At 45.0% G+C, this 23,749-nt stretch overlaps 1 protein-coding gene across 6 annotated transcripts in view; it reads left to right on the forward strand.

Annotated features, from left to right (window-relative positions):
* Smoc1 (SPARC related modular calcium binding 1) overlaps positions 1 to 23,749 on the forward strand; it is a 157,299-nt gene that overhangs the window by 103,851 nt on the left and 29,699 nt on the right. For 3 of the 6 annotated variants that reach the window (XM_021724838.3, XM_021724839.3, XM_078050127.1), the window contains exons 4-7: positions 223 to 412; positions 2,412 to 2,459; positions 15,662 to 15,751; positions 17,580 to 17,660. In XM_021724838.3, the coding sequence (XP_021580513.2) occupies positions 223 to 412; positions 2,412 to 2,459; positions 15,662 to 15,751; positions 17,580 to 17,660 (409 nt within the window). The remainder of the gene's footprint in view (positions 1 to 222; positions 413 to 2,411; positions 2,460 to 15,661; positions 15,752 to 17,579; positions 17,661 to 23,749) is intronic. The other 3 variants (XM_021724840.3, XM_021724841.3, XM_021724842.3) reach the window with 3 other exon arrangements.

A 23,749-nucleotide genomic window follows, 5' to 3' on the forward strand; every position in this document is an offset into this window, starting at 1 on the left:
CAAGTGTTTGGAGTCAATAAGAATGAAGCAGATCAATGGCCATGGTTGTGCATGGATGCTGTTGGCTAGGTGACCCACATGTGATGTACCCTGGAGACAGATGTGGAGTGAGAGGTGGCAGGAGCTGTTCTGCTGGATGGGCAGTGCATGGAAAGGGGTGGGTGCCTCTTGATGTTGTATTCTGGGACTTAAGGTTCTCCTCCCTCCCCTTCCTCTGAACAGGTGCAGTGCCATACCTACACAGGGTACTGTTGGTGTGTCACCCCGGATGGGAAGCCCATCAGTGGCTCTTCTGTGCAGAATAAAACTCCTGTATGTTCAGGTATCGTAGGGAGGAGCGGGAAGAATGAAAAGAGTTGGAAAAAAAAACCCCTTGATTGGTCTCCTGCGTCTCATTGGGGATTGTTAAAAGGTTGGTGGTGACTACAAGCCCTGTTTCAGGTCAGGAAAGATCCCCCTCTAACAGCTTCCTCAGTAATTAGCTGGATAATGAGTGCCAGGGTATATATGTTTATTTATTCTGATTTTAGATTTCTGTTTTTTTTTTTTTCTTGGTGCTTTTTTCCTAAGCATTGGTGGAAACCCTTAGAGCTGAGGTGGCATATATGCTTTTACCTTTTGTGCTGACTGACTGATTGCTAGTGGTCCTTGCAGTGCATTATTAACATGCATTTTGAGACCGCATGAGTTCAGCATCAAAGGCTGCAGTGATCAATTAGTGATGCCCATCACAGGTGTGGGAGAGGAGAGTGATGGCCTCTGTGCCATAGATTTGCCACACTTGAGCAAAGTAACTTACCATAAGGGAAAACTTTCATGACAGTGGCCTTTAAATCTGACTGATCATCAGCAGCACCTGGGGAATTAAGAAAGAAGCCAGATGTCAATGCTTCTTGTATATTCTGATCCAATAGGACTGGAGTGAGACCCGAAGTCCTTATTTTTATGAATCTTCTCAGGTGGTTCTGCTGAGTAGTTAAGTTAGGCAACTGGTGTTTGATTGGGAATTCTTGAGTTAGTCCATAGGAAAAATTAAGTCCTTTCTATTTCGACGTTATTTTGCTACTGGGTCAGATTCATTGGGATTGTGGATTCTGGATGTATGTAAACCCCACACCTTCTGCCTCCTCTTAGTGATGAGGACTCACGAGCTCCTCCCTTGAATTCCCTGTGTGGCCAATCTCCATTCAAAAGGGCCTCTCACCATTTCCTCATATCTGTGTACATAGGGTTTTATTTATTCACTTATTTTAAATTTTAAATGTCAATAAAATATAAAACACTTGCTAAAAACCTATTTGAAATTCCAAAGACTACCAGTCCTAGTAACTTCTTACAAAATTTACTCACTTTTTTCTTTCTACTAGCCCTTCCATATAAAAGAGAAAAGTTAAGTGGATAGGACAGTAAGAATGTATATTAGAAAACCCAAATTTGCAGGCCAAAAGGGAAGTTTACTTTATTTGTGGTTTACATGGAAACTGGAAACCTTAATTGGGGCTGGGGTGGAGGGGGGCAGGAATTAGCTCTCCTTGCACATGACCTGGAGAGTTTCATGTAAGGCAAACAAATGTACTAGAAAGTAGCCATGGAGGATAATATAATGGAATTCTCACAAAACTAGGATATGGAGAAGGAAGGGATACGACAAAAATTAGGAAAATATGGATCCTCTTTCCTTTTGTTGGTGGGGTCTCTGCAGAGGTCGTCTCGTGGATATGTGGTCATACCCTGCTTGTGTGGGGGTGGGCTTCACGGAGAAGGCAGGTGCCACAGGGTCAGGTCTGGAGGATGGGTGCATATGGTGCTCCAGTATATGCAGGGAAAACGCACATGCTACCCCCACCCTGAGGAACAGGCTGTGTCTAGAAAATTGTTTCCATGCCTCAGACTATTTTGGCCCATTCAGTACAATTGGGCCGACAATTTTCTACTTAATGCAGATGGAAAATCACTGATTTCCTGCCCTAACCAGCAAGGGATGTCAATCATTGCATTTGTAGTAAGAGGGGTTTTTCTTTTCAGTTGGCCCTGCCGACTGGATATAGCTCAGAACAGGGAGCTGGTGAGAAGTGGGGGACATGTGGATGTGGAGGGGTAGGTTTTGAAATGTTCGACAGGGGAATTATATGCAAGTGGACTTTTTAAAGAACCTGGTCAAGACCACTGCCAGGGAACCTGGAAATTATAGTTTGTCTCAAAACAGTGCTAGGTTATCAGTGACATTGATGTTAAACAAACCCTGCTCGACATGTATGTACATACTCACTTTGTATATAATATCCCCCGGTGTGTATACAATACGTATATACATGGCCATATGCTCATAATGTCAGGCTTTACCAACCCTTTGAAAGAAACCAACCGCCGCACGCTCTGAATGGCTGTTTTTGTTTCTCCTCTCCCCCAAGGTTCAGTCACCGACAAGCCCTTGAGCCAGGGTAACTCGGGAAGGAGAGGTGAGTAGAGTTTGATGCTTTACCTAAATGTTTGCTTCTAAAGCCAGTCGGAGCAGAAGTTCTTAGACAAGATAGAAGGAGCCTGGAGTGAAAGCTAAAAGTGTCCCCCAGAAAGCCTTCTCCATTCTCATTCTGTTTCCTCCCCGTTCTGGTGGTAAGTAAGGCTCGAGTGGTGGTGGTGATTCATCTCCCAGAATTTCTGAGGGGGACAAGCAAGTGTAGCATGCAGAACTGCAGGGATCTGGATGTGAGCCCTGAGCTCCTGGGCTCCCTGGGAGTTCAGCTGGTCAACCTCCGATGTAGCCAGCATTCAACCAAAGTGGACAGTGAAGATAGAGTGCTCGTGTCTGCCCTCAGCTCTCTTTTGAATAACCCACTTGAGTAACCCCGCCCCCCCGCCCCCCCCCCCCCCGCCCCAATTCTCCTTACCCCTGTGTTCCAGTGCATCCCGCTTCTCTTCATTAACACTGGGCTGGCTCCATGGTTGTGTGGCCTGTGCACTTGTTTTCCTGTAATTCTGAGTAGTTCTGTCTTGAATCTGAGGGGACAGTGAGCAGGGAGATACCTGTAATATGAGTATCTGATGCCAGATGTTGTCACCCCAGAAGCATGTAGCTTTTGTGATGTGTGCTTCGATGACTTCTTTTCTTTCTTTTCCTTTTTCTTTTTCTTTTCTTTTTTTTGGAACCAGGGATTGAACCCAGGGGAGCTTTGTCACTGAGCCACATCCCCAGACCTTTCTATTTTTTATTTTGAGACAGGGTCTCAGTAAGTTGCCAAGGGCCTCACTGAATTCCCCAGGCTGGCTTTGAACTTGCGCTCCTCCTATCTCAGCCTCCTGAGGTACTTGGATTACAGGCATGTGCCATTGGGGCTGGCTGTGCTATGTGGCTCCCATAGCAAGCTTAAGGCTTTAATTTTTGTTTACCTGGAACAACACTAAACAGCAGATGAGAGATCACCATGATCTCTCAAGAGGAGAGACTATGGAAAACAGGGAAAAGCTTTATATTTTAGTGACTTTAATGTCAGTTTTTCCTGGTTTTGTTTTTGTTGATGTTATTTGTTTTAATTTTTACAAAGGGTCCTACATATTCATTTCTTCCTGGGTCCCTGAAGTAAGATGGCTGGCATTTGTCTGAATGCTGTTTAGTGGATTAGTCTGCATGAGGATTAGGTATATGTTGGCCATGATTTTCAGTGTGGGAGATAGTTCGAGGCCTATATTTTATTGCCACTGGTTTCTAGGATGGCATTCACAGAGAGCAGGTAGCAGCCTGGAAAGCAGATCTCCATTTCGTTTTGTGTATAAGCACTGCAGAGCTCCTACCTCTGCTGAATTTGAGGCTTCCACCTTCACCTAGGCCTTGAGAGCCCTTGTAGAGTTGGAACTGCTGAGTCAGCACGAAGTGCACAGGCTTATCCTACACACATGGCCCTGGGGATGGAAGAAGAGGCAGAGCACCCACTCTGAATGCAGGAGACAACAGTCCAAAGAACCTGCTGCCCGAAACACAGGCGCTCCAAGCCATGGAAGTGGAATACAGTGGCCCAGTAGAACACGGTGACCTACTAGGAAATGTACGCCCATGGCCCAGATGCGCTGCTCCTCTTCCTGCTGGGCAGGAATGAGTGAGTGGGTGAAAAGAAGGGAGCAAGTGTCTTTCCAGGTTCTTCTCAGACAAGGGGAGATAGCCATGAGTGCTGGTGGTTCCCTCCCAGGTAAGGGAAGGTGGGAAGAAGGGCAGGAAGTCTCTTTTTCCAAATCTACAAAGATCTGAAATCACTAGTGCTGTCAATGACCTGTGTCTACAGGGGGTGGAAATGGGAGCTGCCTTCTGTTTTGCTTTTTGCCACTGAAATCTTCAGGAACATCACCTGTGTCTCTGGGCGTGAGGTCCTAGTAGTAGGGGAAATGGGTAACCATGCAAAACTGACCTCTTGGATTTTCCCTTCCAAAGGGAGTGAGTGAAGTGTGAGATGCTGAATGAAGCCCAAGTACCAGGAAAGGTCATCTGGGCCATCTGGTTCTTAAACCAGACAGAGAAGTGCTTTCCAGGTTGATGTGGCTTTGTGCCCTGTGGGTAACAGTGAGACAGAACCATGGTTATCCTGGACCTCACTTAGCCAGCTGGAAGAGGGCAGGTAGGTTGAGGAGTACATTTACAGCAATTTACAGTGAGCATGGGCCAAAGGAGGCCAGACGAGCCTGATTCTCCAGGGAGGTGGAGGAAATAGGGTAGAATCTGCAGCCTCCTCTTGGAGAGAACAAGTGCTGTTGGCTTCCAGCTCTTTGCTCCCCTGTCCTGGATGGGGTCCTTCCACCTAGGTGGTTCTGCAGACGCTTCTTCCTTGGAGCAAAAGTGAGGATAAGGCCCTGGCAGGAGATGCTAGGGCTCACTCTCTCCTGGAAACTTGATTTTTGCCCAGTGATCTCTCTTTCCATCTATTTGGAGAATCTAATTAGGCACCAAGTCTTCTTTTCTTTGTCTTCCATGGGCAGTGCTATGAAGAGCAGGTTTGGGCCACCTGTAGGAAGGGCCACCTGAAGCCACACCTGTCCAGGAAGCCTAAGTTTGAATGAGGACAGGGTATGAGAGGGCATTCGTAATATCCTGTATTGACCTGCCAAGGTTCCTCTTTCAGAGGCCACTTAAGAATGGAATGTGCTCTGTAGGGCAGCAGGTGGGAAGACACAAAGGCCCCTTGTCTGAGCTTGTGCCCACACGTGGCTTCCCCAAGGAGGCATCTCCCTAGAGCTGGAGCTCGCCGTCCTGAGGCTGCAATTTAAATGATGCTGGCCTGGGGACCCTTGAGCAGGAGGGGGGATACGGTCAGAAAGGAGGTGAGGCATGAGGTCTGCAGGTGTGAGGGGTGAGGGGCTGCAGGGTGAGGACGGGACCCATGCTTCTCTCTCCCTCCCCTCTTGGCCTTTTGAATCTGCCCCACTGACGGGGCTGGGAGGGATCGGTTCTCTCTGCCTGGAAGGAATGAAAAGATGTATTGTGTGACCACGTAGCGTCTGGTTGCCAGCCAGGAATTAGTCCTGTGAAGGAGAGGAGGAGAAAGGCAAGGAGCCGGGGGAGGAGGCCCAGAGAGATAGCAGGAGGAAAGGAGGAGGGCAGCCTTCGGTAGCAGGTCACGGAGTTTGGCCTCAGGCTGGGAGGCCTGGGTTGCTGTGGTCCACAGGTGTGGGGCCCCAGGGAAGACGTGGGGGAAGAAGGGGGGCCCTGTTATCTTCCGCAGCCAGATGCACGTGCTTCAGGAGGGGAGGAGGGTCACAACTTCAGACTATTTACTTAATCCCTTGGAATGTCCCTTCCTCGCTCTGTTCTTTGGGCCCCTGTGTTTAACGGACTCCTTTACAGGCACATGTGTGGTAATTAACACGTGCAGGGTAGGTCCTGGGCCATGTGTTTGAGTTTCAAATATCCATTGATCTGGGGCAATCTCATCCTGGCCGCCCCCCTCCCCTTCTTCTCTAGTCCTAGCCCTTGGAGGGGGGCGCCGGTGCACACGTGCACGCACATGTGTTTCATGATGTGACAGAGAAGTATCTGAAGAGAGGGAGAAGACCCCACACAGCCCCTTTAATTCTGGAAATCTGCTGTTAAAACAGATGAGAGAGAGAGAAAGCTGGATTTGGGGTTTTCACTGAAGTAGTTGAAGGAGATCGGCTGGAAGCAGACAGTTCTGAGGTCATCGCTTGCCCACCTTGGCTCTACCTGGCTGTGCCAAGGCCTGTGGATTTTCCTCAAGTGTGTCTTTCTTGGGGTCTTGATGCCAACGACTGGGGGGTGACCTTCCAGGATAACACCAGGACCTGGGCCTGGTCTTCACATCTCGTGAGGGGCCAGGAGAGAAGTCCTCAGCCTCCAAGGGAGGGTTTGATGGGTGGTGAAGAATGACAGATGGGACCACATGGCCGTGCACTTGTCAGATGCTTGCTGGCAGTTCTCAGGAAGCTGTTTCCTCTGAGTGCCCAGAAATACAGAGGGCCTGGGGCTGACGCTGTGATAAATTGCAAGTGAAAGTTTAGGGTCATCCGGCGTTTTCTGTCATTTGTTTATTTTCCTCTAAGAGGTCTGGGAGTCTGTTGTTTAAGTGAGAGAAAAAATAAAAATAAAATAAAATAAAAACATTAACAAACTCTGCTCGGATTTTGCTGCATGGGCTTCTGTATTTGTCAAGACAGTCTCAGAGAAGGGCAGAACTTCCAAAATCCAACCCATCTTTAATGTGCAGAGACTTCTCTTTTTTTTATGCCCCCGCCCCACACACACATGCATATACACTGGTTGCTCCATAGTATGTGCTTCAAGTAAGGAGTGAGTCACATTTCTTCCCCAAGGTCTCTGCCTGTCTCTGTTTTTAGAGTCTGGTCTACAGATTGGTGCCAACTTGGAGACCTTGTCCCTCAGGTGATGGATCAGGTAGCACTGAGGGGTGCCATTAGGGCAGGGGTGATGGATGGCAGGCATCTCTTCACCCTCATGAAGAAGTTGTTCTTCAGTGCCCCAGGCCTGGCTAATCTGTGCCAGGCTGGCTATCGAGGAATGTTCCACACAGGGAATATCACTGTCCACGTGACTTAACCTCTTCCCAGCTATCTCTTTTTCTCTCTTTCCCTAGCACAAGGGGAGGCTGGATCAGAAGCTGATGAGCTGCCAGCCTGGGCTGGATTCTAGTGGAGATGGGCATCTGCTGGGCTCTGCTCACTTTACCTATGGGAGAAGCATTTGCTCTGACGTTGTGCCTAAGCAGCCCCAAGCCCACAGGCGGCAGCTCTTGGGCTCTCTGTGCATATGTTGCTGGTTCTTTCTCATGCTCCAAACCTCAACCAAGCCTGGCATATCTGTGTTTCAGCTTTGCCCTTGCAGTGTCAAAAGGGGCGTGTGTGCGTGTGTGAGTGTGTGACGGCTCCCTTCTTCCCACGGTTAACTGCTCCTCCAGCTTGGCTCCCTCCCCAGTCCCTGCTCCTCACCTTGGCCCTTATTACCAGGGCTCCGAAGCAAAGTTTATGTTGTGAAGAGTATGAGGCTAAGAGTTTGAATCCCTGCCATCTCCCCATCTCCAAGGATTGAAGAGGAAATGGGATTTAGAGATGTGGCAATGCCTCCTCCTCAGAGACTGACTTGAGTCCCTGTTGGTGTTAGTAACCACTGGTATTTTATACTTGGTTCTTTTATTCGATAAATATTTATTCAGAACTTACTAAGTGCCATGCTTCTTGTAATCGCTGAGGATCCAGCAATGAGCAAAAATGATAAGAGGCTCTGGCCTTACCTCGAGACATTCACATCTTGATGGGACTTTGCCATTAATTATGGAGGTTCTCCTCAGGTGGATGTGAAGCCTCTCCAGGGAGGAGCAACAGTCTTCTGGATGCTCTCAAGTTGTCACTTCTTCAGGGGAGGGAAGCCAGGTGGCCCCTCCAAACAGCCCCAGCTGGTAGTCCATGTTGCCAGAACCTCTAAAGAGAGACCCTTAGAGGGCCACCTGGGTTGATTGTGACAGGCTGCCAATCTGGTTGGTGCTCTCATAGGGCCTCCTAAGTCCAGGTGCAAGGGCTCAAAACCTGTCAGGCCAACGAGACTATGCCTGTTGGCTTCCTGTTCCTTACCCGAGTTCAGTTCCAGCTGTGGCACAGCAACTGAGAGGAAGCCAGGGAAGTGGGCACAGGGGTAGACAGGCCTTTGAGTCACCTTTGACCCCATATGCACAGCTCTGAGGGCCATGTAGCTCCTGTGGTGGTGGTGGTTGAGAAATTGCCACTTTCAGGTCCTGTTGTACCAATCCTGTGTCTGCAGAAAGGAAGATGTGAGATTCAGGGTTGCTTGTTCTCAAATTTCTGTGGAAAGGCAATGGAACTAGAGTAACTAAAATCATTTTTTTAAATAGAAAAATCAAATGAAAGAAATGATTGTATCTGATTTTAAGACTTATAAAGCTGCGGCAATGAAGACAGTGTGGTATTAGTGGAGGGTCTGACACACAAGTCAATGGGGAACAGAGAACCCAGAGACAGACCCGTACCAGGATGGCCAAGGGGTTTATGCCAAGATGCAAAAAAGAATTCAGTGGAGCAAAGATGGTCTTTCCAACCACTGATTCTGTAGCACTTGGGCATCAATAGGCCAAACAGACTTTCAACCTGAACCTCACACCTTATATGAAAATTAATTAAAAATGGATCACAAACTTAAATATAAAACTGGTAAAGCGATTCCACCTTTTAAAAGAAAATATGGAAGAAAATCTTTACCACTCAATATTTGGTCCATATGTATAAATGTAATAAATAAATAATATAGTCTACAAAAATTCTGTTAAGAGAATGAAAAAACTACAGATGGGGAGAAAATATTTACAAACCACATATCTGACATAGGACTTTTATCTAGAATACATAAAGAACATTCTAATCACAATGGTAAAAACTGTTCAGTTAAAAAAAAATGAGCAAACTTGTGAATATACATTTCACCCAAGCAGATATACAGAGGGCAAATAAGCAACACAAAAAGAGGCTCAACATCATTAACCACAGGAAATGCAAATGAAGACCATAGTAAGAGATCACTATTTGAAGAATATATATATATATATATATTTTTTTTTTTTTCCCAATCCCAAATGCTGGTGAGACTGTAGAGAGACTGGATGTCTCATATGTTGCTGATAAGGCTGTAAATGGTACAGGCACTCTGGAAAATACTTTGGAAGTTTCTTTAAAAAACTAATTGTACATTTAACCATAATCCAGCTATTGCCTCCTGAACAATGTTTTTTTTAGAGATATAAAGACTTAACATCCACACAAATAAAACTGTACACAAATGAGTAGCAGCTTCATCTGTGGTAGTTCAAATAGAAACAACCCAAATGTATTTCAATAGGTGAAACAAACTACTACATCCATGCTTCCATGTTATGGACAAATACTCAGTAATAAAAAGGCACAAGCTACATATATATCTCTCAACTTGTAGGACTCCCAAGGGCATTATACAGAGTGAAAAAAAATCCAATTTCAAAAGGTCACAGACTGCATGATTCCATTCATACAACATTCTAGAAATGACACGATCAGAGAGGTGGAGAACTGAAGAGTAGTTGCCAGGTGTGGGGGTAGCGTGTGGAGGATCTTTGTGGTGATGGGAGAGTTCTGTATTGGCTCTGGAAGTGGTGACACAAATCTACACCCAAATAAAATGACAGAATTGCACATGCACGTGCACATGCGCGCGCGCGCATGCACACACACACACACACACACACATATGCGTGCGCGCGCGATGTACATGAAGCTGGTGGAATCTGAATAAGGTCTATGAATTAGCCAATGTTGTTTCCTGATTTTGATTTTATGTTACAATTGTGTTATCTCTATAATTGTGGTCATCCCCCAGTATCCATGGGAGATTGGTTCCAGAACATCCCCATACAGTGGATACCAAATTCCATAGAAGTTGAAGTCCCTTATATAAAATGGCATAGTATTTATATACATTTATGCACATTTCCAAATACTTTAAATCATAGATTACTTATAATATCTAACATAATATAAATGCTCTTAAGTAGTTGTTGTACTGTATTTTTTTTATTTGTACGATTGTATTTTTCATTGTGATTTTTTTCTGTATATTTTTGATATGCAGTTGGTTAGATTTGAGGATGCACAACCCTTGAATTCAGAAGGCCATAGGTATAGATTACCTATGTAAATGATGTTAACTGTAAAGATGTTACTATTGGTGGAAAGGGGGTACACGGGACCTCTTAGTATTATTTTTAGAACTTCCTTTTGAATCTGTAATCATCTCAGAATAACAAGTTAAAAAAGTTAGCACAATCTTGTATGTGAATCAGCCCTCAACTGACTCTTGTGTGGTTGGTGTCTCCTGTTCCTCCTCCTTATTTGGTCGCCTTCCACTAGCCTCATGATTTTGCTCTTATTTGGGGAAATGGAGGGCTTGAGAACATAGGGAACTGGTCACAAAAAGCCAGCTCATTTTCACCCCGGGGAGGGAGTAGACAGGTGAGTGAGCTGAAAGAAAAGCATGGACCTCTTGCTTTGGCCAGGCCTGGAAATGCCCCGAGAAACTCTGCTTTGGGGCATCAGAAAAGGGACAGCTCACAGTCCATTTCTGAGCCTTGTGAGGAGATGTGCATCTCAGGAAATGCTGAGGTCCAATATTCCTCCTCCTCCTCGTATGATTTGGGCTAGGTTCTTGCAAGAGTTACCAACAGACCTAGTTGTCTCCCTACAATGCCCAGAATAAGTCAGCACTGGGCCCCTGAGTCACATGTCGACGAGGATGGTGGCTCTGGCATTAATGTGGTTCCCCCCAAAGCAAGAACCTTCTTGCTCTTCTACCAGGCTGAAGTTTATCTCCATGTCTATTTAAAAGATGGACAGTGGCAGCCTAAAAGAATATGAGGGAGGTTGTCACCAGTGATGGACATAGTTTGGGAAGAGCTCAAGACCCAAAGGACACTTGGGATTATTGAGGGACCTTCCATAATCTCAGGATGGGGGTGGTAGTTTCTTTTTTTCCCTCATTCCCCAGAGCTCTTCAGTCTCGGAGACCCCAAGAGATGCCATTAATACAGATTCCTCCTCTGGCCCCTTTGACACACTTTCTTTTGAAGGACCTGGAAGAGAAAGCTCTTTGTATGTGGTCAGAATAAACTCATTGTACACCCAAACAATTAACTCCTCAATGGACTTGCCAGCCCCTTGAAAGGGCCAGCCCTGCTTCCCTGGACCTCTTGGGCTCTATTCAGTCCCCTAAGCACACCAATGTTTTTGGGGTTTTGTTTTGTTTTGTTTGTTATTCTGAAAAGTCTTTCCTTGAGAATAGTCAGAGGGATCTACATTGTCCTCAGCCCAGCATTTATCTCCCCTCGGCCAGCGAATGTCAATCAGGAATCAAAAAGCCAAACAGAGGAGGCTTTGAACGGTGTCATGGGGGTCGAAGTGACTTCCAGCTGTCTGTGCGTGGGCCAGGCCTTCTTGCAGGGCAAGGAATTGTGCTGTCACACAAACCCACTGTCTGTATAGACTCCCAGAGCCCATGGAGGGGCCAGGACTTTCTGGGGCTGCACCTGCAAGGACAAGGCATGGTTGGGGGTGGGGGAACCTTGGAAGGCCAAACGCGGAGCCTGTGGTGGCTGTGCGTCTGGCGGTTTCCAAAGCTGTTGCTCAAGGTCCCTTACTTGCCTGGAGACTCAGTTCACTTTTTATCTGCCTGGTGACTTCCTCCTTCTTGGCTGGTGCTGCAAAATGACAATCTTCAAATTGACTTTTTTTTCAGTGTTATATCTTGCCTTGGTTGTGGAAGAAAGTCCTATTACTTCAGGTCCAAAAGATTCACTGAGAATAAGCATCAGGCATGACATCATCAGAGACATATATGTAAACTGAGATTAGATATTTTTTCCCTTAAAAATATATGGAAGAGCCTCTCTCTTAATTAAGGATTGCTCAAATGATCTAGTTGCTGATGCCTGATGACTTATCTGCGATGAATTTTTTACTCTCTTCCTTTTGTTTTAATAGCTTTATTGAAGTATTTATATATCAACAAATTCACTCCTTGTAAACGTACAGTCCAATGAATTTAGTAAATTTATAGAGTTGTGCAACCACCACCAGAGAACATTTCCATCACCTCAGAAAGAAACCTTGAGCTTATTTACAGTTATACCCCATTTCCATTCCCCATCCCTCACATACCACGGATCTATTTTCTGACTCTATGGGTTAAGTTTTATTAGACATTTCACATAAATGTAACTGTATAATGTATAGTATTTCCATCTGCTTCTTATAATGTTTTTCATCTATACCCTCACATGTTATTAGTGTATATTCCTCTTCACTGCTCAATAACATTCCAGTATATGGATATACCACAATTTATTCACCAGTTGACAGAGAGATGGATTGTCTCAAATTTGAGGCTATTATGAATAATGCTGCTATGAATATTTGTGTACATGCCTTCAGGAAGACATTTTGTTTTTTTTTTATTTCTGTTCAGTAGATTCCTAGGGGAGGAATTTGGGAGTGTTGAATGCTAAGTTTATGTTTAGCTTTTAAAAGAAACTACCAAATTCTTTTCCAAAGTGGCTGCCCAATTGTGCATTCCTACCAGCTGTGAACAAAGGTTCCATTTCTCCTTGTCAAGACTTGGTATTTTCTTTTCTATTTTAGCCAATCTAGTGGGTATTTAGTGGTATCTCACTGTGGTTTTAATTGCACCTTCCTAATGACTAATGATGTTGAGCATCTTTTCATGTGTTTGTTAGCCATCTATATGTCTCTGGCAAAATGTCTATTAAAACAACTTTGCTCATTCAAAAAATAAAGACATGAGTTGTAAGGTTTATTTAATTAAAAAACTTTGATCAGATTTTAACTTTGTAAATCTGTTTTTTAAAAGTAAACTTTGTAAATCCGTTTTTTAAAAGTAAGCTGTTAAATAAGGTGGTCAGCATTCATGGAATTATATACCCCCTTAGTAGGCCTTTAACTTATTCTCCACCTGCAGAGTTTTCTGAGGCTTGGTCATCAGGAGTCCTTCATTTTTAGAAGAGATATTGCTGCACAGGGGAGTAAGGGAGGGCCTCAGGTTAGTCAATATACTGGATGTGACGTGGGGACTACAGTTTGATCCTGCTTGGGATCAGGAGACCGGGGGGGGGGGGGGGGGGGCAGACGTACAAACCTTACACTCTCCCCAGGGTCTGGTGTGGGGCCTGGTGCTGCTCCAAGGCTTGCCCGGAAACAGAACTGCTGTGGACCTTGGACCCAGGCCTGGGACCCCCTGCTTGGTAGAAGAGGTGCGCTTGTTTGCTAGTCAGAAGCCAGGTGCCCAGGTGCCCGGAGATGATGGCCGCAGGGTCCTGTTGGCTTTGGCCTAGCTTCCTGGCTTTGGGGCATGCCGGATCCCACAGGTGGCTCCGGGCAGCCGTGCTCCTTGTCTTTTCGCACTTCATAAAGATTTCCATGTAGGTCCTCCCTTGTGGCGAGGAGCAGCTGTATCTCTTCACCTTTGGTGACCTTATTCTGTAGGGAAATTCACTCCCTGCATGTGGCTTCACGCTCTGTGGGTTACTGCACCTGCGTCTGGGCAGTCCCTGGGAGTCCTCTACCTGCAGGAGTGCGGCTCCTCTTGGGAAACCTTCCTTGCTCCCCTTGGGTACAGATCCCCTTTGCTGATGTCTGAGCCCAATGCAGTCCCCAACTCTCATCTGGATGGCAAGAGAAAGAGGCAGGATGTTTTCAGTTATCTTCCTCCAGAGAGACACAATTCTTGTAATGTGGGATGGTTTTAATGTCTACGTTAAATATTAAAATATTGCATAAACCATCCTGCACTTGGATTCTCAGTCCCTTTTGGAAAGTTTACCTCTTACTTTCCCTTTGATAGCCTGTGAGACTCCTGGAAGTGAAGCGACTCTCTGAGGACGGGCTGAGCATACTGTGCCCAGCTATTTACACTGTGGACTCTGCATCCGGCAAAAGCAACCAAATGTGCATTGCAGCTGCAAAAAGGCTCCTTTCAGTGGCTCATTGAATTCAATGGCAAGAGGTGTTAACAGAGTCAGGGGAAGTGATGCTATTAAAGAAAATGACATTGTGTGGCTCCCTTCTATGGTTATTCTCCCTCAATGACTTCCAGATCAAGCTCTCACAGTTTGGCATCAAAAAAATGCCTGTTTGGGATCCAGTTGGAGGGAGATACAATGTGCGGTGCCGCAACTCCTCCCTTCCTGCTGCCTCTCATTCCTAGGGTTGATTGTCAGTTCAAGATATCTTTGGCCTAGGGAGAGTTGGGTCTTGGTGTCAGCACCTGGGAATAATAGTGGAGTCAGGTGTCACACAACTGTCAAGTTGCTGGCTTGGCCTTCAGCAAGGGTGTGGGTCTCCATAACTCTCAAATCTTAAGATTCCAAGGGTGAGGGTGTTGACACAAGAAAGAGATCAGGACTCTGAATTCTTGCTCCCTCCCCTGATAAGATGCAGGGAAGTCAGCCAGAGGTATAGGGAACTCCAAATGGTGGAGGGTTGCTATTATTGATGATCTGACTGGCGTCTCCTAGACTATCTGAGAACTTGCATTCTCCATAAATAGTTAATGCTCAGAGAATATCACATTCCATTCTAAAAGATCTCTGGGGGCGTCTTGGGAGGAGAAGAACGGTGTAATCATCAAACCATTGGAGATGATAGTATTCAACCTTCCTCCTCCCATTGAGGGAGAAAACAGAGAAATCTCTAAACTATGTATCTCAAGATGAGTGAAGATACCTGTTCTCATCCTTCATCCAGGGAATGAAAAAAAAATTATTCTTTTTGCATATAAAGCACAAACACACATACACAGAGTATGTAAACAGATAGATAGTGTGAGTTATTAAAATTTCAAGGAGGTGATTAGGAGAATAAAAGGTCTAAAAGTGCTTCTGAAATGAGCAATAATGAAAAAGAAGTTGAACAACACTTTTTTCAGCTAAAGGTTTTGAGGCCCTGAGGAGTCCTGGAGGGTAAATAAACAAAGTCTGCACCAAGTCCCAGCCTGCAGAAGTTCTTGCTCTGCGCAAAGAGCTGCCCACACTAGGGACGATAAGCATTAGGACTTTGCTACTGGGAGCTCCCTCCCTGCTCCCATTCTTGATAATAGAAATATCAGAGCAAGACCAGGGTGATGTCTGCAGCTTCACAGGTTAGGCTGTATCTCATTTTGTTTGCCCCCACCTCCTACGGGGAATTGCAGCGCATGCTGTTTCAGAGCTAAAAATGTGCCAGGGAGTCCCGATTCTCCTCAATTTAGCATGCAGGGGAAAGAGTGATCCTTCCTGCCTTCTCATCATTTGGACTTTCCAGTGGGGAAGAACGATGATGTCATCCGGGTATCTTCAGGTTGATAGAAAGGATCCTCCTAAGCCACGAGTCCATTTGTGTGTCCCCTGAGATGGTGAGCACATACCCGGGTTGGTTTTACAGTTGTGTGTGTGTATATGTGTGTGTGTGTGTGTGTCTCTCTCTGTTCTCTTTTCTTCCTCGATCTTTTCTTCTTTCTTTTCTTTTTCTTTGGTCTCTTCGCTGGGCCTTGGTCGGGCCATGTACAAACCCCAACCATTCAACAGTGCTGGAGAGTAGATAGTATTTACCTCAATAATGGTAGTTTCTTTTCACTTCTTTTTAACCCTGAATTCAGATGACGGGTCTAAACCAACACCCACGATGGAGACCCAGCCCCTGTTCGATGGAGATGGTAAGCCCTTGTATTACTTCCGCCCCTTGTCCTTCTACATATTTTCAGATTTGGGGAAAGTCTTAACCTTAGATGTTTGTTTAAGCTGCATTATCATTATTTTTCTTTTTTAATTTTAATTTTTCCCAATGTAAGCAAATGCTCCAAGGAACTGGTAACACTCTCTCCTTCTGGAAAGGCCCTCTGTTTTCCCCAGGCTTCCTGCCTGGCTCCCGATGTCCAACAAAAACACAGTCTGAGTTGCCAAGAGCAGGGAATCATCGCTGAGAAAGTCATCCAGTGTCCCTTCAATGCTTACTAGCCCTGTGCCTAGCTTGGTGTGAGGACCCTGGGGGATGAGCAGGGTGCATGCCAATGTTACCCTTTGCTCTTAAGATAGCTGCAATCGCTTGAGAGCTTTATGTGCTGAATTCTGTGGTCTCAATTTTTAATGTAATAGACATTTATGGAAGAAAGAGGTCGCAGTGGTCTGGGAAAAGCTTCCATGAAGAGATGAGACTTGAGCTCAATCTTGCAAGCATAGGAGAGGAATCAGGCCAGGGGACTGGCATGAACAAGGAGGGAGTGCAGTGGGAACAGAGTGAAGGACGCATCAGGAAACAGATGGGTGCGTGGGGCTGACTTGGCTGTGTTATGTAGGGCCTTGAGATTTGAATCTAGGGCATTTGGGACAGGGGAAGTTCTAGGTCAAGGGAAATAGTGGCTGGTGACAAAATAGATGATGGAAGTCCTTGGAGGTCTGGGGACTGGATAGAAGGGGCCCAGGGTGCAGAAGTCTGGCCTCCGTTCCAGAAGCTATGCAGGGCCTTCTCTACTTCAGGTGCTTTACTGAGTACTCTGGATTCTCTGGGGCAGGAACAGGAAGTATGGCAGCGTGAATTCTCTAAATGTTCTGACCACCAGATTTGGCTTCCAGAGCATTATGTAGCAAACTTTTAGCAGCTCTCAGCCAAGGGTGTCCAAGCCTGGATCATGAAACTGGACAGTAGGACAAAGAATTTAAAACGGATATTGCTAGCACAGGCTCAGCTCTGAGGAGGATTGAAAGTGGTGAATTCTTTGCAACTGGTTCAGTGGTGGAATGTAGGTTGGTTCATGCCTAAAAATTCAAATGTCTCTGTGATTCACAAAGATCCTAGGTCATTTGCCAGTCTGGGTCCTGGACGACTGGGTGGGAATGGAGAGCACTCTCACTGAAGAGCGTATCCCTCCACAGAACGTTCAGAACATCCTGGGTTTCCACCTGCTCTGTCCACTGGGTGACCCGAGTTCTGAGAGTTCGGGAGAACCCTGGGGCACTCTGGATGGAGGAGGCACTCAGCTTCTGCTTAGGGAGACCCTGGGAAAGGGGGTGGGAACACACGTGAGCCCTTTTCCTTTCTTCCCTCTTAGAGCAAAGTCTCAGCAAGCTGAATCTGCTGTGGCTAAGCTGTTTGCTCTGAAATGGTCTCTGTGGTTGGTTTGGCGTTCGTTTGTTGACTTATCCCCTTTCAATCTTCTCCCAGAGAAGCAGCTGAGAGGGACTTGGCTTGGCCCATGTTCTTCACCTCCTGGGATAATATTTTCATTCCTGGATGGAGTGGCTCGGTGCCTCTGGACTCTGACCACTCTACCTCCCAGCACAGGATGTCCTGGTTAGCTCTTATGAGCTGCTGGGGAGAGGAGCTTCGTTCGTAAGGAAGGGAGAGGGTTTGGGGACTAGGGGGATATGTCATGAGGGACGTAGCTGAAGTTTCCAATGCCTTAGGCTTTTTAAAAAAGCTTTTTTACTTCTTTACCCAGACCCTCCCTGACTCACACACAGTCTTTTATGATTTTTATTTTTCAGAAATCACAGCTCCTACCCTATGGATTAAGCACTTGGTAATCAAAGACTCCAAACTGAACAACACCAATATAAGAAATTCAGGTAAATCATCTTCCTGTCCGTCCTTGTTTGCTCCATGCTTACCGACTGTGTGGGTTTAGTTAAGTCATTTAATTTGTCTGGTCTTCAGTTTCTACATCCGTGGAATAAGAAGGTTGAATGAGTTCATTCCCTACAACTTTGATTTTCTTCACTTATCAACTCAGGGATCATATGTCGTGAATAGATGATCCTTTATCTAAAAATGGTTTTGACTGTATATCTTAATATTTTAGTTGACTTTCTGTATGCCATGGAGAAGAATTTGAAAGAAGACTGCCTGGGCATAACCAAGTTGGACTTCAAGCCTGGAGGAACTTGGTCTATGTGTTTTTAAGACTCTAAAAGCTGTGTGGTAGTCAGCTCTTTCCTGGTCTGATCTTTTTGGGGGATCTTATGAGTGGTCAGATTCTGGTGCTGACTGAACCCTTTGTAGAGAGGTGATGATTTTCAAAAGTTGAGAAGATCTGTAGGATTTATTTGTAGAGTTTATTTATCCGAAATAAAGACCAAAGTCAACACAGTTCATTTGCCATTCATAAAGACTAAATGTTCATCAATATGAAACAAGTCTCTCTCTCTCAGCTTTAGACTTCATTGTGATCACGAAATACTATTACTTTGCATAATTTGTGTAAGCTGTTGAATTTAGCCATGTCTTCTTTTCTTATAGATGGTAAGGGCTGTGTACAAAAGATACATGCCTTTGAACCAGCAGGCAGAGTTTTTCATGACCAGTGGCTGATGAGTGGGCGGCCATTGGACTCCTTAGTGTTTGTGTGCCAGCTCTGTCCTCCAGGGGGCGGTGTGGGGGCTGGATCACAGGAGGTTGGAGATCAAGAGGTGAATCCTTGAAGCACTGATTAATTTTCCCTTTGACTTGCAATGGTTGGTACCTCTCCATGTGTCTGGTTCACTGTTTGATAAGAATTGAAAGTATCAGATGGATGGAGACTGTGTACCAAACTAGTACCCTTGTACCATACTAGTGCAGTGGTTTGGAATCAGCAAACCTGGGTTTACATTCTATCTCCAACACTTAGTGAGGGATCCTAACTCAAATAATCCCTCTGGGTTTAAGTTCTAATCTGTAGAACAGAATCATGATCTGTCCCTCAAAAGACTGATTAAAGATTTACTAACCTAGTTTCTATAAGGTATTTGATGTCTGGCTGCATGATAAATAGTAAGTTCATGAAAAATTATAAGTATATGTGTTATCGTAATTCTTGGTGGGACTAATGGGAATATTAATCATAGTGCTTATCATGAGAATTCTTTAATCAGGAAATAAGTGATCACTGTTAACCCTAAGCAAAGCATTTATCAGATAGTCTGCTTCTAAGTGTCTTCTTCTTTCTCCTTACTGTTAGAAAAATGGACATGTCAAAGGTAAGTAGGTTTGGTGCCTATAGTACCTAATGCTTAAGGGAACATTTGCAAATGGTCTTCCTAGTTCCTGAGACACTGGGAGGTCTGCAGGCCTCCCAGTGAGGGGATTCATTCTCATTCTGTGACCAAGTGGTAGATAGGAGGCTGAGCTTTCAGAATCACACAGCACCTTTTTCCTGAAACACTCACATTTAGCAATTGCTTCCATAAATTCTTTTCTATCTATCAGTGGTTAATTTCTCTGTGGAGGTCATTCTTTTTGTGAGCAAAAAAGACTTTATTGCCTGCCTATTTTGTCTATTATAGAATCCAGCTCAATGCATTTCATTGCTTTGGGAAGATGGAGGGAAAGAGATCATTATCAGTAAATTAGACTAGCACTGTTGGAGTAGCTAATATACCTTTTTTTGTGAGCAGTATTCTCTGCATAGGATAAAAAGATGATGTCAAGTTCTGCTTTCCGTCCTCCTTTGCCTATGTACTTCCTATCGGATATGTTCAGGATCATATTGAGAAATGGTTTTCAGGCAGGTACAACTGCCTCCTTTTCATTGGTGTGACCCAGCCACTTTTATTTTTCCTAGTTGGTCCCAGTTATGTGTGTAAGATGAGTGTATAGGACAGTTGTGGGGGGCCTAACAGTTCTCTGGGAGAGACTGAGACCAAAGATAATGATCAGGTATTGATATCTTAGTGATCTAATAAACGGAGACATTCTCTATCATGATCAACTGGCCATACTAACTGAAGGTCTGCTGTATTTTTGATGTAATTATGTGTAAAAGACATGGTTCTATAAAGGCCTAGAGCAGGGGTTGGCAAGTGGGTACCTGATTATTTTGCAAGTGAAGTTTTATTGGAACACAGCCACTTTGACTTGTGTATTATCTATGGCTGTTTTCATCTACACAAGAAGACCTAAGTAGCTGAGACTGAGCCTGTGTGGTTTGCAAAGCCTAAAATATTTACTCTATGACCTTTTACAGAGAAAGTTTGTTGACCCTCCAGCATACATGATTGGCTGAATGGAAGCCTCAGGATGGCAGGGTGTGTATGGAGTTATTTCACTCAGGTTTCTCTGTAGATCAAGCAGAAGCAGGGGCTGTGGTTTCTGAGATGCTTCCTCATGCACCCAGATAAGCCTGTGTCAGCACAGAAACTGCTGAGGCAGCTCACAAGGCTCTTCGTCATCACAGATGAGCCATTTCCAAGCTTTACCATCCTGTTCTGGTGCAGGATGCTCTCACAAATGTGTTGCCAAGAAAGCCTTGTGAGGTTTGGTTTTAGTAGGTGACAGGTAGGGAATCTTATACATTTAGTAGAGAGAGACCATGAAATAACCACAGCCTGGGCTTTGGAATCATACATTCCTGCAGAGCTGGCTTCCAGTGCTGGCTTCTCATTGGGAGACTTGGTGAGACTTGGTGAGCTTGGGAGCTCCCTGAGTGTTGGCTTCCTTATATGTAAAAGAAAGTTAGTGCCTTGCAGTTTTGTTTTTCAAAGATTCAGCAACAGACATATAATGACTGGCACATAGTAGAAGCCATTAGTGATTTTTAAAAAAGATCCAGAACGATGGCTACTCTGACGGAATATTTCCAGGTGTTGTGCTAGCCTCTTCTCATATGTTGTCACCATTCACTTAATAAATCAGACATACTTTGGTGATAACTCGTGTCTGGGCAGCTGGCTCTGGTGAGGACTGGAAACTCGGGGTCAAACACCTGAGACCATTTTCCATTAGACTTTAGTGGAAGATTCTGGGTGCAGGTGAGCGTCAGCCGAAAGCCTGGGGAGGTTGTAGCAGGACTCGGTGCAGCCCCTCTGGGTGAGGACTCTTCTAAGCCATCCCTCAGAGGCAAAAGGGCCATCCCAGTTTCTTTTACACTCCAAACATCCTTTTTCACACTTAGACCCTGTGACGCCAGGTTTGTTTTCTGGCCTGGGGACTGCTGATGTTGGAAAAGTTCCATGGGGCAGCTAAGTTGGGCAATAACACCACACACATGCCTGCAGATGGGTCCAGTCTCTGGCTCACCTCCTGGAAGTTTTGGTCCTTGTTTTTAAGGCTTTGTCATGTTTTGCTATTGTCAGTGCTGCCTCTGAGTCCTGGGAAGCTCCAGCAGCAAGAGATTTGCTCTTTTTGGTCTTCTCTTCCATTCTTATACCCTCAATACCTCTCCTCCATTGCATCACAAATTCGTTTACATTCATGAAGATGTCCCAGGCCAGCTAACACCCTAGACCTCTGGAGCAACATCTCACAGATGAGAACCAGCCAGAGCCTTGGTGCTGCTGTTATAAGGAAATGTGAACAACTGCTGAAGTTTTTTCATTTCCTTTCTTTTTCTTTTTTTTTTTTTTTGTGTGTGTATGTGCATTTGTATCAGGAACTAACTACCAAGGGATTTCTTAAAATACCTCTAAGGTGAAAATATTTTTAAGACCTTTTTAAAGAAGAGGGCGAAGAGATGAAATAAAAGACAAGTTAGGCTTCATCTAATTCTTCATCTCATATTTCAAGGTTTCTGATTTAACTATATGCAGATACTGGGAGTCTTTTTGTATCTGTATGGTTTAAGTCTTTTTGTTTCCATGTGACAAAATTTTGTGCTTCCTTCTCCAGGATGGTACAGACTCTCAGGAGATAGAGTCATGTGTACCATAATGACATTCCCAAGCCCCACAGCTTGTTGCCCTCTGGTGGAGTCTCCATCTCCTTCTTTCCTTCCTCCCTGGCTTTTCTAACTGTCTCTTTGATGATCTAATGATGGCCCTATGAACCTGGCCATGTAAGTTAAATCCATCAGGACCACGCCTCTCCTCTGTCACCTCCTTGACCAACAGAGCTTCCTGCTGTACATCAGTGAATGAAGCAACTCAAGGTACCTCTACTCCCAGAGATAGAGCCACTAAGAGCGACATATGGTGGAAGTGTATTTCTTATTAATTTTGCCATGAAAATGCATTCCCATCCCCTTCTATAAGAGTGTCTCTTTACCCAAGATGCTATACAGGTATACGGTACCCATCATCCCTGCCCTTACCTGCCAGATTAAGAACATCCCTCTTCTGGGCTTGCCTTGGGCCCATTGGCCACAATTTGGATTGCTCTTCCCTCTCCTAGGAAGTTCCTGCTGGGATAGCTGCTATGACTGGGGCTTGGGGTCACTGAGGCAACTGCACCTCCTGGCTGGATCCCCCACCCCACAAGCCTGCACTCTTGGCCCGCCTAGAAACCACGGGCTGATGTAATGACCTGAGGCCTGGAAAAATAAACAGCTCACAAGGAAACCAGCGGTAGCCGTTGTAAGCAAATATCCCACAGCCACCTGGAATCTCGCACATGACGTGATTGGAAGGAAGAATGAGTAATCCACTCACGTTAGCAGCCGGGACGGGCCTGGGCTTGTGTGCATTTAAAATATTTATATAAAAACAAACCCAGGATATTTATTTCTATAACTGACCTTCTGGGCATCTGCCTGTCTATCCATGCAGGTGCCTTGGTCTATCATGACCAATGGGACTGAGCTGGGCAGGGGCTGGTGGTCATCCCCATGGCAACAAAGGCTCTGTTCTTTCTCTAGTTGCCCCTTTGCCGAGAGAAGCTGTAATCATATGTGGGGGCCCCAGAGAGCCTACCCATCAGCTCATTTTTACCTCATTTTAAAATTAGCTCCTTTGCCCACATTGTTTGCTTGGGACAAGAGTCTGGTGGTGACTATGTAATTCAGCCTCGAGGACTTGTTTGACTAGCAAAGTTTTATTTCTAGAGGTGAATTTATATGCTTTGGGGGGGGTTTGATAGCAAAACCACATTTTTCTTGCTAAAAAGCTGAAATCAAAGATCCTGTCCAGGTATTGTAATTGGTTTGTTCCAGTTTACTGGAAGTCTAGAATGGTCTGTGCTTTAATTTGAGGCTCCTCATTTTGTGTTTATTTGTAAATGATTTTGGGAGTAGGCAGGGTATAGTATAAACACCTTATAAATTTACAAGAACATTGGCCTTTTTTGGGGGTAGAGAGTGAAGTTATGATACTTAATTTTGACAAGTTAAAATATATTTCTTTCATCTTTTCCCTTTATGCCTTTCTCTTCCTTCTTTGCCTGAATTTTTATTTTATTTATTTTTTTTATCTCTTGTCCCTTAAAGTACAGAGTCTATCAGGTCAAGGTCAACAAAATTACTGAGGAAAAACTAGAAAAATATAGAGCCTTCTATTTCTTAGTACTTATCCTTGCAAAACTACTGTGAAGCTTTCCTATTTAATTATTTATTTATTTATTTTTATTTTGAGGGTGGGTCCTATCTGCTTGCTTCACGGCCTGAGTCAAAGGAGACAGAAACTTCCCGAAAACTTGAGTGGATGTGAGTCAGTGATACTTTGGGGGCAAAAGTTAAGAAGAGACATGCTTATGTGCTATATCAGGACAATCCCTTCTGGAAGATATGTCCTCTGTAGAATTTATATCTCATTCTCCCCTAACCCTTAGGAGTTGGGCATCTGTCTGTGTGGGAAGGAGGCGGTGACCACCTCAGACCATGGTGAGCCATGCATGGCCATATTAGGTTCTGCAGAGTGAAGCTGTTTAGACAGGCTGTCTGGTTTGTAATTTTCCCTTACACCTCCTCCCCCATGACACTTCATCCCAACAATATGCCCTATTTCCAGGAATACCTGCAAGCACCCCTCTG

This window comes from Ictidomys tridecemlineatus, chromosome 5 (genome assembly GCF_052094955.1).
Source record: "Ictidomys tridecemlineatus isolate mIctTri1 chromosome 5, mIctTri1.hap1, whole genome shotgun sequence".
In the NCBI taxonomy this organism is placed as follows: Eukaryota; Metazoa; Chordata; class Mammalia; order Rodentia; family Sciuridae; genus Ictidomys; species Ictidomys tridecemlineatus.